The 17,593-nt window shown below is 44.5% G+C and overlaps 2 protein-coding genes across 7 annotated transcripts in view; one reads left to right on the top strand and one right to left on the bottom strand.

Moving 5' to 3' along the window:
- Positions 1-5,663, bottom strand: part of LRRC34 (leucine rich repeat containing 34) — a 36,375-nt gene extending 30,712 nt beyond the window's left edge. For 4 of the 6 annotated variants that reach the window (XR_013636334.1, XM_073359423.1, XM_073359422.1 and 1 more), the window contains exon 1: positions 4,756-5,340. Coding sequence is in view for 5 of the 6 variants with exons in the window: in XM_073359423.1 (XP_073215524.1) it covers positions 4,756-4,993 (238 nt within the window). In the remaining variant the exon portion in view is untranslated. Of the gene's footprint in view, positions 1-4,755; positions 5,341-5,550 lie in introns of those variants that run through there. The other 2 variants (XM_073359424.1, XM_073359425.1) reach the window with 2 other exon arrangements.
- A 3,774-nt stretch (positions 5,664-9,437) lies between these two features.
- LRRIQ4 (leucine rich repeats and IQ motif containing 4) lies at positions 9,438-17,386 on the top strand. Its single transcript, XM_073359411.2, has 5 exons — positions 9,438-10,556; positions 13,285-13,458; positions 14,358-14,496; positions 15,467-15,663; positions 16,917-17,386. Exons 1-5 carry the CDS (start codon positions 9,453-9,455, stop codon positions 17,064-17,066), a joined length of 1,764 nt encoding a protein of 587 aa, XP_073215512.1. The 5' UTR covers positions 9,438-9,452; the 3' UTR covers positions 17,067-17,386.
- The last annotated feature ends 207 nt before the right edge of the window (positions 17,387-17,593 follow it).

The raw sequence follows: 17,593 nt of genomic DNA, 5'->3' as shown, positions 1-17,593 counted from the left end.
CAAACACTAACTGGGGGATTATATCTTAATGCAGATTTGGGAAGACAAGGCTTGGCTGCAGAATTTTCTGATGTGAAAGGCCACATTTCTGGATCTGTATGCTGAATCCCCAGCCCTCCAGCACAGGGACAGCAGAATTAGAGCTGCATGGACAGTTGAGAAGTGATCGCACTGTGGAAACTTGCAACACTAGATTGCTACCAGTCAGTGGGAAATTATTTTGGAGTTGGAAAATCCACAGTGCGGGCAGCTGTCATGCAAGTGTGCAGGGCCATTAATCGTCTCCTGCTACACAGGACTGGACTCTTAGTAATGTGCATGACGTAATGGATGGATTTGCATCAGTGCAGTTCCCAAACTGTTGTGGGGTGACAGATGGCATGTATATCCCTATTTTGGCAACAGACCATCTTGCCAAAGACTACATCAACAGAAAAGCTTTTCTATGGTAATACAAGCATTGGGGGCTCACCCGAGACACTTCCCCACTATCAGTATTGGCTGGTCAGCGATGATGCACAACGCTTACATCTTTAAGAACAGAGGACTGTTCAAGAAAGTTGCACCCAAGGACATTCTTTCCTAACCAGCAGATTACCATTGGCGATGCTGAAATGCCAGTAGTGATCCCGGGGGACCCAGCCTACCCCTTGCTTATGAAGCCAGCCATCTCAAAAGCACCAAGGAAAGCAGGTGCAGAATGACAGCTGAATGTGCTTATGATAGATTGAGGGGAATCTGGCCATGTTTATTATCATGATTGGATCTCAGTAAGAGAAACATCCCAACTGGTTGTAGCTGCCAGTCATATCTTGCATAATATCTGTGAGGCAAAGGGAGAAACGTTGCCACCAGGGTGGAGGTGGAGTGGCTGTCTGCTGAATTTGAATGAATGCCAGACACAAGAGCTATTAGAATGAATGCTGAATGCCAGACACAAGAGCTATCAGAAGAGCTCAACATGGAGTTATGCAGCTGAAGGAGGCCTTGAAAGAGCCCTTTAACAGTTAACCACAGTACTGTAATGTGGTGTTGTGGATTGTGCTCTCTACCTGGTCCTGAAGTTTTGGGGGCTGCGGGGTCCTGTGTGGTGGTTGATGTACATTTATGAATGTAACACTCTCTGTTAATGCACCTATTAATATGCAGTGCTAGCTGTAACTTTATAATTATTACACTATGTTTGTCACTGATCCTATGAGTTCTGTTGTTCTGTATAATAAGAAGTTGTGGGTGCTTTCAGTAGTTCCAGACATTCTGCAGCATATGTTGTGAAGTAATAAAGATGCGAAAAAATAGAATTTTATTGCGTCCCAAAACTAGTGCAAAAAACCTATGTGCAATTAAAAAACAAATACAGTAAAAAATTCCTAAATAAATTAACAGAACTTACAAGGGGAAAGAATGTTTATGTCCATTTCAGTCCATTTTGCCCACACAAACAGCAACTGGGGTGCTCTCAGGTCAGTTTATGTTAAGCTGTTCTTACTGTCCTCCAGCATGGAGTGGGAGGCATAGAGACACAGCCCCTGATGCCACATGGAAAGTTGGGGGCCTAGGAAGGTGCTAACATGGAGTTCTCCATTGACTGCAAAGGGAGGTGAGCCCATGCTTGTTGAACCTGTAGATCAAGAGGCTGCAGCATCTGTGTTTGCTGCTGGAGAAGCCCCATTATGCCCTAGTGCAGCTCCCTCCCTCTCCTTTTACTGCTGGGACTCCTGGGCCTTTCTCCATGCTGTCAGATATATTCACCCACCAGCCCCTCTGCTCACAGTCCGAAACGGCACTGTCTTGCAGGATCTCAGAGAACATATCCTTCTGAGTCATCTTCTTTTTCCTCTTTATCCAGGTCAGGCTTTCAACAAGTGTGGAGGGGGACCCCTCCAGGCCACAACCGTAGCAGACACAGAAAAAATACCCAGCGGTATCGTATTTATAAAGTGAAAGTTAAGTTTCAGAACTCCCTTCCGTTGCTCTCCTTAAGTTTTAAACAAGACATGCTTATTGACACTTCAGCTCCAGAGTGCCTGTGCCCAGCACTGCTCTCCAGCTCCAGCCATGGTGAGCATGGCCCAGCAGGGCCATGGGGGAAATGAGGAGGGAATTGTTCTGTAGGATGAAACAATAACATTTTGGCCCCCATGGGTATGAATGCAGGGCAATGGTGCTGAGTACTGGCACTATTTTCCACAGGCAGTGGTGATTTTAGCTGGTCTCTTGCTTCTGAGGTTCACCAAGGCACAGAGAGCACAGCTGCTGCTGGCATCCCGAAGCCACTTGGGCCCATATGCTGCTAGCCTATTTACCGCCATGGTGCCTGCTGAAGTCACTGCAGACTAGCGTGGGAAAGTGTCCTACTGCAGAGGAAGAAATGAGACTGCCATCCCTAGAAAGCTTTGGGAGAGGATTGCGGAGTATGAAAGTTTCATCGAGATCTCTCAGGAGGATTCAAGGGACATCCCTGTGTACATAAACAAACTGCTCTGCATGGCCTCCCTTGCCTGACTCTACAAGGAAATGAAAACTAGATAACTCTACCTCTGGTTTGATGTTCCACTACCTCTTCTAGGAGGAGTAAATTAATGAAAAGTCAATACCTGCTTCCTGCTGCACTGGGTCAGGCACCATCTGTACATTTAGTCACTGTCATGGGAACTGCATTCACACATTTACCCGAGGCTCCTTTCCCCACTCGCCCGAGCTCTGCTGCTGCCACTGACTAGACGGCGGTGGAGCCTCCAATGGGTCCTGGCTCGCAGCATAGTTGGACACCCCTGACCGCATGTCCCCCATCCTCCTCCTCACTGTTCACAGCGGGGGGTCTGTCTCTCAGGCTCCTCGGCAAGTATGGCATGCAGCTTATTGTAACAGCAGCAGGTCTGTAGCTCAGCACTAGATCAACTGTTGGGTCCCCATGCCGTCTGGTATGCCTCCTGCAGTTTCTTAGCTTTCACATGTCATCGCTGCTGATTCCTGTCATACCCCTTCACCTGCATCCCCCATGTAATCTGTCACATTTTTGTGGCTGTTCCAAGCCTCAACAGCCTCTTTTCCCCACAGGCCAAGGAGATCTGATGCCTCTTGTCTATTCCAGGCAGGAATGCATCTGGAGCATGTAGCCAGCATGGTCGGTTTGGCAGTTGCACACAACAATGTGCATGCTGTGTTCACAAGCTGGGCAATCAGGAAAAGGCATTTCAAAAACATGTGAGGTTTTTAGTGAGGGTGGGTGGGTAGCTTCGGATCTCTGTAACCCCTGGGCAGCAGAGTTCACACTTCTGACCAAAGCAGTGAGTTTCAAGCATTGTGGGACAGCTGCTGGAGGACTGTTAGGGTCAATGTATCTACACTGTATTCGATCAACCACAGTACGTCCCCCATGGCTTGATGCCATTTGGGCAGGTGGAGTTACTGCGTTGCTGTAACAGGGTGTTTACATACGCAGGAGACAAATTTGTATCTCATGCAAAACTAGGTTGATGCAAGGCAACTTACATCAACCTAACTTTGTAGTATAGACCAGTCCTGAGAGGCAGATACTCAGAGAGTGAAATAAAAGTTCCTCAAAATGATGTAGTGAGCTTGAGATGTGAACGTTGCAGACACACTCAAACTTTTAAAATAAGTCAATTAAAAATAACTGCAACTCTGCTGACAAATAAACAACAGAGCAATTTTCCCCTTTTGGGCTGAGGTTCAACAGTCAGCAGTTCTGATAGCAAGATTGATCCCATCTCCAAACTTGGGGGGAGGGGGGGGACAAAAAATACCACCTTGGTAGAAAGACTCTAGACTTGGCACTTTTAATCAATATTCAGCATCAGGCAAATGACAGCGTAATACAGATGAAAGGCAAAACAACCACTTAAGCATCCTTCGTCCAGTTTAGAGTTATATTTTGTCCTTGCATATGTACATGTTTATTCATACATTCCTGAGCACTCAAGGCAGGCCCTTGTCTTCACTAGGGGAAAAAATGGCATGTTCCTACCTCGAAGTAAAACTCTAGTGAAGACAAGGCAGTTTGGAGTTTTTACATAAATTAACAGATTGGCCTGTTAAAGGCTATGGGTCAGACCTTGAAGACAAGGCCCTAACTCACACAGGGGCTGATGCAGACAAGCCCACAGAATCAGGAACCACTCCTCTGCTCTACTGCACTGAACAAATCTTGGATGCTTGAGAGAATCTTCCCACAATGTTTACTATAGGATTGTACATATAGGGTATTTCTACACTGCAGCTGGGAGCTACCCTCCCAGGGCAGGTAGACAGACTCATGCTAGTTAAGCTTGAACTAGCATGTAAAAATAGCAGCATGGTTGGCCCTGGTGGAGAGGCAGGCTAGCCACCCTAGCTAAGATCCAGGGGGTTGGGAGTGCCTGAGAGCCCAAGCCACAAAATCCACACTGATATTTTTTGTGCGATAGCTCAAGCCTGACTAGCACAAGTGTGTCTGCCTGTGACCAGCTGCAGTGTAGACTACCCAGACATTCTTTCCTCCATGGCAAAATAACAAGCCCAAGGGTGTGAGTACTGAATTTTACTAAGCAAAACCAAGAGATAGATTTCACTGTTCCAACATACTTGATCATCTTTAATCTACTTTTAAATTAGACTATACTCTTAAAGGCCTGTATCTTATATTGATATTTCCTTAAATAATAAATAATGTGTGTCAATATGCAGCAGTGGAGAATTTCAACACAAATTACATATTAACTTATGGCATAACTTTTCTAGCAATAAAGTTACCTTCAGAGGAGTGAGCTGTCATTTCACAAAAATCACACTGCTCTCTAGGTGCTCTCACTGCCAACTCTGATGTCACACTATGGGGGGGGGGGAATAGCCTAATATTAAAAAATAAATCAATTCCCCTTCTACAAACAGCCAAACACACACACCCATCTCTTCTAAAGGCTTTCCCCTTATTTCTGTTGGGCTTGTAAGAGTCGCTTGTTTGCCCATTACAAGTGGATGCTTCAAACATTAACGATATGCCTCACAGGTTTTAGTTTCAAAGAAGTTTTTAAAAAAAAAAAAAAAAATCAGGCGTAGCAAAGCACAGCTCACCGGGTAGGGGCCCGATCCAGCCGAGCGTGCATCGCCTTCACGGCGGATGGAGGCAGCCCCATTGTGCCCACGAGGAAGCGCCGCTGGGCCGGCAGAATGGGGCCCTGGGCTACGTGCCTGTGGGTCCTTTCCAGCCGTGCCCCACCTGGCCGGTCTCTCCCCCTGCACGCAAGGGGGGCGGCAGATCCGATCACGCCCAGAGGCGCCGTGGAGAATATCCTCCCCCGCCTTTGCTTCTGCACCCTACGCGCCGGGGTCTCCCACGAAACGCGGCGGCGTGAGCCCCCCACCCCTGCGGCGTGAGCCCCCCACCGCTGCGGCGCACCGGGCCTCCTGCCCCCGTGACGCCAGGCTGGGGTCTCCCCGAACGGCGGGCCCCTGCGCCCTGAATGCCTGGGGCTCCCCGGGGCTGGGGGGTCAGAGTCCGGGGGCCCCGGCGGCACGCGGCAGCCCCCCCCCGCCCCCCGTGGCTACCTGCGGCCGCTGCCATGGGGGTTCCCGAGCGCTGCCCCCGCCGCGAGCTCAGGTCCCCGGCCGCGGTTGCCGTGGGGACAGCGACCGCACGCGCTTCTCGTGCGGCCGGAGGGTTCTCCAGTGCGCCTGCGTCCCCTCGTCCCACTCAGGTAAGGAACGACCCCCGCGGGCACTGCGAGGGAAGGCGCTGAGCGAGCCTGCCCCTGGTCGAGGGTCACCCTCGCACGCCCCCGCGCAGGGCGGGCTGATTCCGAGACCCAGCGGTTGCTGGCGCGGAGCCTTTCCTGTGCCAGCAAAGCCCCTCGCTTGCGAGACATGCCATGCATTAGCTTGGGGTATCCCCGGAGCGCCATGAAACTGGGGACCCCTCCCAGGGGCGCTCTGCAACGGGGTGAAACTGGCCCTGTGAATGCACTGAACTGGGGTGCTCTGCAATGCCGTGAGCCTGGGGATCCCTCCCCGTGAAGAACATATGGGAGCAGAGTCCCCCTACACAGCCATGAAAATACCTCTCCATACAGAGGAGTTCATTCTGAAAAGCCACAAACTTGGGGTTCCCTCCACAGGAGGATGTTTGATTGGGGTCCTCCCTGCAAAGCCACAAACTGCCTACCTCCCTCTCCCCCTCACACAAGCCTTGGAATTGGTTGAGTCTCATCCTGTGATGGCATCAATTTCTCAGAACCATGAAATTGGAGGGTTGATAGGGGTGCCCCTAACAGGCTTCACTGGAAATATTCCTTTTTCTGGTGCTCTGACCCACTTTGTGTGTCCTTTTAATGGATGCCTTACATGTTGCTTAATGGAGGAATTACTAGGAGGCAGTCCCAACCCCCTACCCCTTGGATGAAATAGCACCCTGCATAATTGCACGTTATTACTGGGCAATCTCTCTTGATGTGCCCAGGTTTGCTGGATCAGTAACCTACCCCCAGGACTTCTCCCCCCTCAAGGGAAATTCTCCAACACTGTGGAGCTGAACCATTCTGAAACCCTACATCTAGGGCTAGGCAGGAGTCTGACCCCTTGAGAGCTTCCCCCAACCTCCCATTCTTGCTCTTCCCCCCGGACACTCCCGCTCTGTTCAGGTCTCTCCCCGGATGATGGCCAAAACTGCCTGACCCAACTTTGGGCTCCCATAGGCAGGATCTCCAAGAATTGGTCCAGAACCACCAGTCAATAATTGTCTTCACACAACTAGCAGGTAGCAAGGTCCTGTAACCCCTGGACCATCTTCTTCACCAACCTGTGTTCTCCACCACATGTATGCTACTGGTCTGTCTCCCCCACCTAGGAAGGACTAATGACCACCACACCCAACACTCTGCAGGCCTCCAGCTGAGCTTTATAAGGAGCTCCTGCCCCTTCTGCACTGTGTCTGATGATTGACCAGGACAGGTTGGTCCCAGGCCTCCTGACATCCTTAAAGGGGCAGACCAGTCTGTTCACACAGGTGTCTGTATCAGTCCCTCTCATTTAATACATTTTTCTGCTGTCTGTCACTGTCTTAATATTACCCTTGTATACAGGACATGTGCTGCTGCCTCTCACAGGGCAGAAGCAGGGTGTATGACAGTGCACGAACTTTGGTTCTACATCAAAAATAGAAAACTATTCCAACCTGCATGTTTGGAACTATTCCAACTTATCCCAAACTGCATGGTTATGATGGCTACTGCTTTGTCTCCAAATCTGAGCTTCTTTCCCTCTCTCCCCCCCCATCTCTTTTTCCATTCATAGGAACACAAGAATCACCATACTGGATCAGATATGTGGTCCATCCAGTCCAATATCCTGCTGAGGAAGTGGCCAGCACTGGATTCTTCAGAAGAACATGCAAGAAATGCTGCAGTAGGCAGATGAGGGATAATTTGCTCCCTAAAAATTCTCCTCTTAGCCCCTAATAGTCAGAGATTGGTTTAAATCCCAAGTCATGAGATTTTATATGCCTTCCAAAACTTTTTTTTTTTTTTTAGCATTTACTATTATAATTCTGGATATTCTTGTTATAAGTGTCCAATCTCTTTTTGAATCTTGCTAATTTCTTGGCTTCAAGGGCATCCTGTGACAATGAGTTCTGCAGTCTAATTTACGGCTTGTGTGAAAAAGTATTTCCTTTTATCAGCTTTGAATTTGCTGCCTTTCAATTTCATTGATTGTTCCCTTGTTCTTGTTTTATGAGATGGGGCAACAGACATTCTGAATCCAATTTCTCTATACCACTTGTTATTTTGTATATTTTTCATTCCTCTCTCTCTTTCTGCTGATGCTTGCAAACAGCTCATCTTTGGGATTATGACATCCTTTCAAGTGAGATTATGATGTAGAGGTAAATGAGTCAGCCACCAGCCTCTTGGTTTTTCCTCCCATTGCTTTCTCTGCTGCTGCTGCTACTCTTTGAACATTGACTTGTGGGATCATGACGTCCACCCCAGTAGGTTTAAGACATCAGATGCAAGTGAGCTAATCCCCTCCTCTTCCTATTATTCCCTATTTTCCTTTATTCAGTAACATTCTGCAATCCTAGGATTTTAAATGCGTATATACATATGATTCAAATGACACGTACCTTGTCCATATTGGTCAGAAACTATAGAAGTAATAAATGTCATGTAAAATGGTGATATAATTTGTAAAACTCTGCTATTATTGAATTATTATTTAATATAGTAGTGGTCAGAGGCCTGAGCTGAGATCTGGAGGCCATTATGCTAGGGGCAGTATAATCATAAAACTATATCCAACATGGTGCCTGTTGCACAAAACCCATAGGACAACTCTCTGGTCCTGATTCAGCAAAGCATTTAAACACATCCTTAGCCTGAATGTGGATAATCCTGTTCCTATTCAGCAAAGCACATAGGCACATGCTTTAAATTAAGTGTTTTGCTGCCTTTGAGCCTATAAAGGCGTGATGCTTCTTAGGTTCATCAACTCCCATTGAAATCAAGATCATGCCCCAGTTGAGCAAAAATTCCAAAGCAATACTAGAATATGAAAATCGGGACACTTTAATGATAGAAAAGATCTAATTTCCAGGAGGTATCACTGTTTGGTGCTCCAGTAAACTGGAAACTTTGAAAAAAACACTGAATTTTGGGAGGAGAAATCCAAATTGATCTGTACTGAAAACATTTTAAGAATATGAGCACATTTCCTCTGCTGGTATAAACTTTTATAGCTCAATGGAGCTATGCTGATTTACACCAAATGAGGATCTGCCACATAAAACTTACTTCAAAAAAGGTGTTGAATTTATTTCAGAACACACTGAATGCATCCGATGAAGTGAGCTGTAGCTCACGAAAGCTCATGCTCAAATAAATTTGTTAGTCTCTAAGGTGCCACAAGTACTCCTTTTCTTTTTGCGAATAGAGACTAACACGGCTGCTACTCTGAAACCTATGTAAGAACTGTTTATTCAATTTAAAATCACTTGACAATATAGGGCCAAATTCTGCTCTTGGTTACACTGGTATAAATTGCAGTAACTGCTTTAGCTTCAATGACATTACTCCAAATTTACACTGGTGTAGCTGAGAACAAAATTTGGTCCAAATAATTTTATACCTAGGACTTTCTGGCGCATTGGGCTAAATTCAGTCATGGTGTAAGCAGATGCATCTCTGTTGACTTCAGTAGCATTTCATCCACTGAATTTGGCCCTTTGTGCCTTTACCAATACACTAAGGGCCAAAAAATGCCTTTATTTTCATTCTTTCAAGCTTTGGATGTCAGTGAGTAACATCAGCTTCAGTGGTATGGGTGCATCTGAAGTCAGAATCTGCCCCTAAATATTGAACTATTTCATCCTTTGATTGTTATTTATTTAAGTGGGTTAAAGTTGGAGTATTACTGATTCCTTATTGTTTTCTCTTTAGAGTTAAAAATAAGTAGCACAGATGGTTGAGATTCAGCAGAGCCCTGATGCCATCACAGTGAATGTTCATTTCTCAAGGGCAGATACCACAATTCTTGAGAATGACAGTTTGCAGATTTCACAGGAAACACAAGAGACTACAGAACTAGAGGAGGATGCTCTACCTGTACACGTCACAGATCGGATATTTTTTATTGATTTAGCCAATAAGCAACAGACAACTATCCCTTTACAAATCTTTGAACTGGAAGATCTGGAAGAATTGCACTTGGAAAAAAACTTAATTGAAAACATCCCAGGTGATATCCATCGTCTTAAGAAGGTGAAAGTTCTCTATCTGAATAAGAACTACATACACAACGTATGTGAAGAACTTGGGGAGCTGAAATATCTTCAGAGCTTAGATTTAAGTAGCAATCCACTCTCTTACAGTTCGCTGCATATAATCAGCAAACTGCAGGCTCTCCGTCAGCTCAGGCTCTATGATGTAAACTTGGATGAGTTCCCAGTGGAGATCTGTAAATGCCTCCATCATGTTGAGCTGCTTGGACTCTCTGGCAATAATCTAAGGTATCTGCCTAAAGAAGTAGTGAATCTGAGACAACTTAAAGAGATCTACCTGCAAAAAAACAGATTTGAAAGCTTTCCCCTGGAGCTTTGTCACCTTCTTAACCTGGAAATACTAGATCTGGAACAAAATCGAGTGAGTTTTGTCCCGGAAGAGATTGTATCTTTAACAAACTTAGTGAAACTATTTTTAGCTTTCAATAACCTGTTATCAGTCCCTGATACATTGCATCACTGCCGGAGACTGACTGTGCTTGATTTGTCTAATAACCTCCTGCGTAGGCTCCCTCCTAGCTTCAAGCAGCTCACAGAAATGAACGAGCTTGGTCTGTCTGGTAACAACTTGGAAAAGTTTCCACGTCAGATTTGCCACTGGATGTCCCTTTGCCTCATTTATTTGAAAAACACTGGCTTGCAAATGCTACCATCTTCCTTTACCAGATTAACCTGTATCAAGATATTAGATCTCAGTGAAAATTTCTTTGATGAATTCCCTAAAGAGATTTGTGCTATGGAAAATCTGGAAATATTGTCACTGGATGACAATCAAATACATGAGGTATTGATTTATTTATTTTTGGCGTGGGATTCTAGATACACTTCAAATTCACTAGGCTAATATGCATCTCAAATGTAATAGTATGAGCCACTTAACTCTACAACATAGGGAGATAATCATATGTACGGTCTTTTGGGGCAGGATCCATCTTTTTGTTCTGTGTTTGTACAGCACCTGGCACAATGGGGTCTTGGCCCATCACTGGTGTTCCTAGATGCTAAAATAATAAATAATAATAATACAAGCCTGACTTCAAGGACGTGAGACTCAAGAATATGTAAGACTCTAAGGTATGCAAACACCAGCAATCCTTATGCCAGGCAGCACAGCCACATAGAGATGCCACTAATTGGGGAAGCAGGAAACAAAAGATTCTGTTCCTGGCTCTGCCATTGTCCAGCTGTGTGATCCTGGGCAGGTCACTTCACCTCTTTGCCTCAGTCTCTCAATCTCTAAAACAGAACTGGTAATACTTACTTTCCTTTGCAAAGGGCTCTGAGATCTTTGGCTGGAAAGCACCACTATAACTGTTGAATATTATTTTACAGGGAAGAGGTCTACCCAATGCAGAAGCCAAAATGTTTCCAACTTCCCATACAGTGAGACTTCCTACTGTAATTTCTCTTCTCTCTTCCCAATTTAGGGACATGCCTTTTGCTGGAGTGGTCTCATCCACATTAGTCACTGGATGAGGGCAGCGGTAGAAGCAATATAATTTACCTTCCCTTTCTCATTTCTCCTCCATTGCAATTCAGAGCCGGTTTATCATGATTCAGTCTACCCTCCACCACGCAGTGGAGTTAGGTATCAGTAACCTGGCAGTTCTCACTGTCACTGCTAGCCACATTCAATGAGTGTCAATACCAAAGCTGGCCTGCAACTTAATTTTTAATCTATTCAGATAGCTAGAGCTCGCTCTTCTTTAACACATGTGTACAGGATGGCATTGAGCTATCTAAGGTATTCTAATTATTCATTGTTTTCCTTTAACATTAATGGGAGTCTTGAAACTATATCCCAAGGCATCAAGAATTCTTTCACCTCTAAGTACTTGATGGCCCCAATCCTGTAATAAGGTCCTTGCAGGTACTGGGGTGCAAAACATGAGCTTCATAAAGGATGGGAGCCTAGATTGCCCAAGAATGATATGATATGGAAGCATTGTACTTCGGTGCTTTACTTGAAGGATATTTTCTTTGATGCTTGTGCAGTGTTCATTATAAGGCGGGGTGGCCAAATTTACTGACCCTGGGAGCTGCAGATGATAATCTTCAGAAGTTTGAGAACCTAGCAGGCCTGCCAGGAGTTGGGGCTTCTGCCCTGCAGCAGGGCGGTGGGGGTCTCGAGGCTTCTGCCCTGCAGGAGGTGCCTGCCAAGACTTGGGGCTTCTGCCTGGAGAGGCGTCTGCCGAGGCTCGGGGCTTCTGCCCTGCTCCTGTTGAAGCTCCTGCAGGTGCTTCCTGTGGGGCTGATGCCCCGAGACCCCGCTTCCCGCTGGGTAGACGCTCCTAACCTGACCACTGCACTATGGGGCTGAAACCCTGAGCTCCCCACACCCAGTGGAAAATGTGAGGGATGACATGGTGGATTCCACAAGCTGCACTTTAACTATAAAAGAACTACGTGCAGCTCGCAAGAGGCGGTTTGGCCACCCCTGTTATAAGGCATTATGTACAAGCTGTTTGTGATATGAGACACGGCTATACGCTACCCAAAGGCAGCAAGGTGCTAGAATAACCCATTCTTAAAGCCATTGGAGCGGATGAGTGACGGTAGCTTAATTAAAATTGCAGTTAATAAAACTACGGATAGTTATTATGTTCAGAACGTTTCTTTCCTAATGCTGATGTGCATGACAGCCTCACTACCCCCTGTAACCAACTGCCACTGACAAGCAGATATTCAGCCAGGAAAAAAGGAACCAAAACCAAACCACTAAAAAGTGACATGGTAACCTGCTTTGAATAGCAGAGATTAGATGCTAAAAGGGCCTGGCTCCATTTATTCCTCTCTTTTTCTGAAGTAACGGTCTGATAATTGCACTTGCCTAGTATCAGTAAATGTGACATACTATTTGAAACAGAGCAGGAGGCAAGTTTACAATGGATGTACAAATTGTTAATGCTTTTAGATCCATTATCTTACTCTAGCCTAGGGGACAATTATACAGCTGAAATCTGTCAATACATGAACAACAGTAATGGGTGTCTTGCTCTTAGGGCATCAAACACATTTCCCTTTTGTGATATAATGCAATCCTCCCCATCTTCTGCCAGGAGATCATGATTTGTGTTATTTTTTTTCCCTTGAAGGCTAAATTTGTGGAAGTGGTAATATATGCAAATGATCCAATTTAACATTTTAATTTACGTAAATTATCTTATAATACACAGATACTGTCAGAGGAATTGGGAAGCACAGGAACTGTTCTTACATTTCATTCTCCAGGTAGCCTCTTCTGGAAGGAACATATATGCTAAGAAATAGCCTAATTCAGATAAAGTTTACATGGAGACACCTTTCAGTCACGGAATATGGCAGGGAAATGTTGCAAAAATTTCAGCCATAATATGGCAATGTAATAGAATGTGGCCAGCATGATATTCTTCATTGATCTGTAGTAATGTGAGAGAGTATTTCCCAGAACTGCAAACAACAAATAACAAAACATAGCTATTTAACGGAAATAAATGTATTTTTTTAAAATGTATGTTTTGGAACATGCCTAGATACCTCCAGAGGTGACGGGACTCTCTAACTTAAAATGCCTTGGTCTGACTGGAAACAGATTCAGTGTTTTTCCAGAGGAAGTTTTTCTCCTTCAGTCATTAGAGAAATTATATCTGGGACAAGATAAAGGGATCAAATTCATGACTCTTCCAAGAGACATCAGCAAACTGCAGGTAAGAAAAAGAGGAGGGAGAGGAGCTCAATAATAACTCTGCCTGGTACCACAAAGAAGCACAGAAGAAGTAAGCTGTTTGAAGAGAATGAATCCCAATCCCACAGGCCTTCCACAAGTGCACCTTCCATGGACTTCAGTGGGATTTGGTGTACAGGGCCTGGAAACAGCAGGTGCTGAGCACACTGAAGTCCCATTTAATTCAATGGGACACAGCACCTTGCAGAACTGGGTCCATTGAGGTCTGGCAGGATTGGGTAAAACATTTGTAACAAACAGGTCTTGTTAAAGTTGATGGACCCAAGACTTAGGTATCTCTATCTATCTATATTATATATAACCTATTTCACATAGATTCTCTATTATTTCCTTCTCCTTATGTGGAATAGGTTATGTATGTTTATCTTTCTGATCCCATAAAATGTGTTGGGCCTCTACACCAGGGCTGTAGCATTGTTAAACCCGTGTTTTACTGGGTGCTCAATCACCCCCAAGGCCTAGGCAATAAGCCACTTTCCAATTGCTGATGGAATTCATGTTTTCCCTTCTCTTTGCCTGCCTACAGAGCAGTTGCTATACCTTTCAAGAGGTTGCTAGCATGCAGGAGTGACAGGACCACATAGTGCATGTACATGACTATGAACCAAGGCAAAGGAAGAAAATTCTCAAGCCTTGATAGGTCATGCGGCACTTTAAAGGGATGCTCAAACTCAGAGAACACTGCTGGGTACGTTTATCCAGTTATATCACACTCATTACCATAGTATCTGAGCACCTAACAATGCTATCTCCCCAGTCATATGTTTTGCTTTTGCCGATGTTCAGTTGTGCATTGTTCAATGATCTCCCTAAGGAAACAAATCCTTTTTTAAATAGAAAATCGTGCACATTTTTTTCCAGAACCTGAAAGAGCTGTACCTAGAGAACAATTGTCTGGAGTACCTGCCACCTTCCATCGGCTTGCTGAGCAACCTAGAAATAGTTGACTGTCACAACAACCTCCTTAAAGAACTCCCAGACTCCATATGTCAAGTACAAGGTGAAAAAACATCATATGCATTTGTGTCTGTAAGGGCACAAGTTTAAGCAGAGATTTCAGAGTTCAAAAGTCTTCCTCTTCTCACCCAGACACCTTTCCTGGTCCAAATGAGAGACTAGGTAGAGTAATCTGTATTATTAAAAATTCTTATTGTCTGATGATCTGTTGAAGACTTTCCCCTATTTAATAGATTTAGATGCAATATAGCATTGTTTTTTCAAATTGGTCGATAACAAAGTAGAACAGTTAACAATTCTTGCAGCTTTCTTACCAAGAAAGCATTTTGCTGCCTCACAAAACTCCCCTGAGTATGAGGCACAGATGCAGTGTGTAGGTGGTGTTTATGTAACCCACACCCACTCAGTGTGGCCTTCTCTCCTCCCCTAATGATGGTTGGGCCACAAATAGAGGTCAATAAGCCTGATTTCAGCCTTGGATAACAGACAGGTGTCTTTTAAGCTTAGAGGATCATACTTTAAGATCCCCAGCTCCCAAGTCTAGTTCTCATTGCCAGTGACCCACCTCAGGGTGTGGCATATCATTTAGAAAATGAAGCTTTCTGTTGAGTGCTTCACTCTAGTTCTTATTTTGGGGGAAAAACAATTTTGTATTCTTGCAATTACCTTGAGCCTAAGCCTAAAAACTCATAACTCAGGGCTGTGGAAGTAGAAAGGCACAACAGCAGTAACACCCTTCTTGTTGATATTTTTGTAGAAAAAAAATTGATTACACCATTAGAACAAACATATTGGTGTTATTGAAGTCCTGTGAAAAATCTCTCCATGTTTGGGAACTAGGCCCTTTGTACTATAGAATGAAATAATATATTGATGTACTGGGAAATATTTATATACACACAGTAAATATTTCACACCCCAGCAATACATTGTTTTATTGTAAACACACCCAGGGAAACACTCCAGATTATTATTAGTCTGTGCATTGCAGTTTTGTGATTTTATTTGTTTAGGTTTGCAAAGGTTGCTTGTTCAGAACAATCAGTTGTTCCAACTCCCAGAAAACTTGGACAATCTTCAGAAGTTGCAGCTTGTCTTGCTGGATGGGAACCCTATGACAGACCCCCCAGTTGAGGTGTGCAGCCAGGGGAACTTGGCTATCTGGGAGTATTTACGGGAAAAGAGGCATCAAAAGGCCAAGGCTACAAAGGTACAAGGCATAAGAGATCTACTACACTGCACAAACTGCATTATTAATAATTCAGTGTTTGACACAACATTCTACAGGGCATGCTATGCAAGGCCCTGAAGTATCTTAAAAATTCTGTGTCAGCTATGGTGGGGCAGTAAAGCAGCAGACACTCCACTGCACACAATGAGGTATCTATCTCATTGCCAAATGGGGAATGTGGGCTTGGCAGGGGGATGGCCACTGGGTCCATGCACAGTGCAGATCCATTAAGCCAAATCCCTGCTTGGGAAAGAAGCTGTAAGCTGCAGCCTCTAGTCCCAAGACTGTAGAGCCTGGGGGCACAGAGATTCAGCCTGGAACAGCCCTAGATCAGTGATACTCAGACTGAGGCTCAGGAGCTGCAAGTGGCTCTTTAGTATGTCTCCTGCGGCTCTTTGTAGCACATATTAAAACAATGATAATTAACAACCAATCAGGATGCTTTTACTATGTTATTAGCCAATTGTAGAATACTTGGTCAGTCATTTTGTTGTGAGATTCTAATTATATAATATAAATGAGAGAGAGAAAAAGAAACAATGAATTACTGTGGCTCTTTTGGGTAATGGTGATTGCTAATTTGGCTCCTGAACCACTGTGGTTTGAGTATCACTGTCCTAGATGGTTATTAGAAGCTCAGTCTACAGTACCAGTGGGCAGTAAAGTCATTCTGCTCAAAAAATGGGGATGAGGAACAAAGGGCAGGTCCTCCCTTCCCTGATTTTCCTGTACTTCAAATTCTTCCCTTCCCACAGTTATTGTCTCTTATTTCTAACACATTGCTACCCAACATCCGAAAGGAAACAACTTCCCTTTTATGGGGCCCAATGTAGGACAATTAGCTAGGTCCAAATTGGCTGTGGGTACATGGGCTAACGTAACAGCCAAATAGGGACATCTGAAGTTGGGAAGATGACTTCTCTTCACTTGAAGTCCTTGCCTGGACCAAAGAGTTGAGAGAACAACGAGAGTGTTCCCTCCCTTAGAGAAATTTTAGTTTAATTTTAAAATACCACATGGAAATAATCTGAAAAATATAATTTAGTTGGTTGGCAGGTCCTCTTAATTTAAATTAATTTAGTCTAATCAGGAATTTAACCCCAGTTTACTCCAGCAGACCCCAATGCATTCAGCTTTTTGCATCAATACTAGCCGACATAGTGCTCAATTCAATTGTTTGAAGTCACCCTCTTCTCCTCGAGGTAACAATATTGTTCCATCCTCTCTTTCAGATCCAGGCTTGGTGGCGTGGACAGATGGTGCAGAAGGGGCTTGGAATTTTTGCTGAGCTTCAAAAACTGTTAAAGAAAGGAAAGAAAGATAAGAAAGGAAAAGAAAAGGGGAAAGAAAAGCCTGGCAAAGGTGCAAAGGGCAAAAAGTAGTAATTCCATATGATTTTTACATCAAACTGTTTATAGCTCTTGCACATTGGGAGGGCAGATATAGGGAGAGACAAGAAAGTAAGGGATAGTCAATACTAAAATGTCCAGAATACTGAACATTAGAATTAAAAAAATAACATAGGTGCTTTATGGCCAGTTTTGTGCATGTGTCAAAATGACTCCAGTTAAATGAGGTTAGATAGTAAAATAATGTATATGATTGCAAAGCACAAGGGTAATTGATTAACTGGAAGTGAATTGTATCTGTGGAGCTCTGTGCTGACTAAAATCTTTAAAATTCATGTCTTCTGTAATGAGAACGGTCTTACAGTGGTTTTGTGTTTTCATAACATCCCTACTGGGTCAGGCCAAGGTCCATCTAGGCCTGTATCCTATCTTCTGACAGTGACCAGTGCCAGGTTCTTCAGAGGTAATGAACAGAACAGGCAATCACAATCTATTCCCAGCTTCTGGCAAACAGAGGCTAGGGACACCCAGGGCATGTGGACACCCTGCCCATGCTGGCT

This window comes from Lepidochelys kempii, chromosome 9, assembly GCF_965140285.1.
Source record: "Lepidochelys kempii isolate rLepKem1 chromosome 9, rLepKem1.hap1, whole genome shotgun sequence".
NCBI classification, from domain to species: domain Eukaryota; kingdom Metazoa; phylum Chordata; order Testudines; family Cheloniidae; genus Lepidochelys; species Lepidochelys kempii.
Note: the sequence above shows the minus strand (reverse complement) of the source record. Positions and strands in the feature narration are given on the sequence as shown.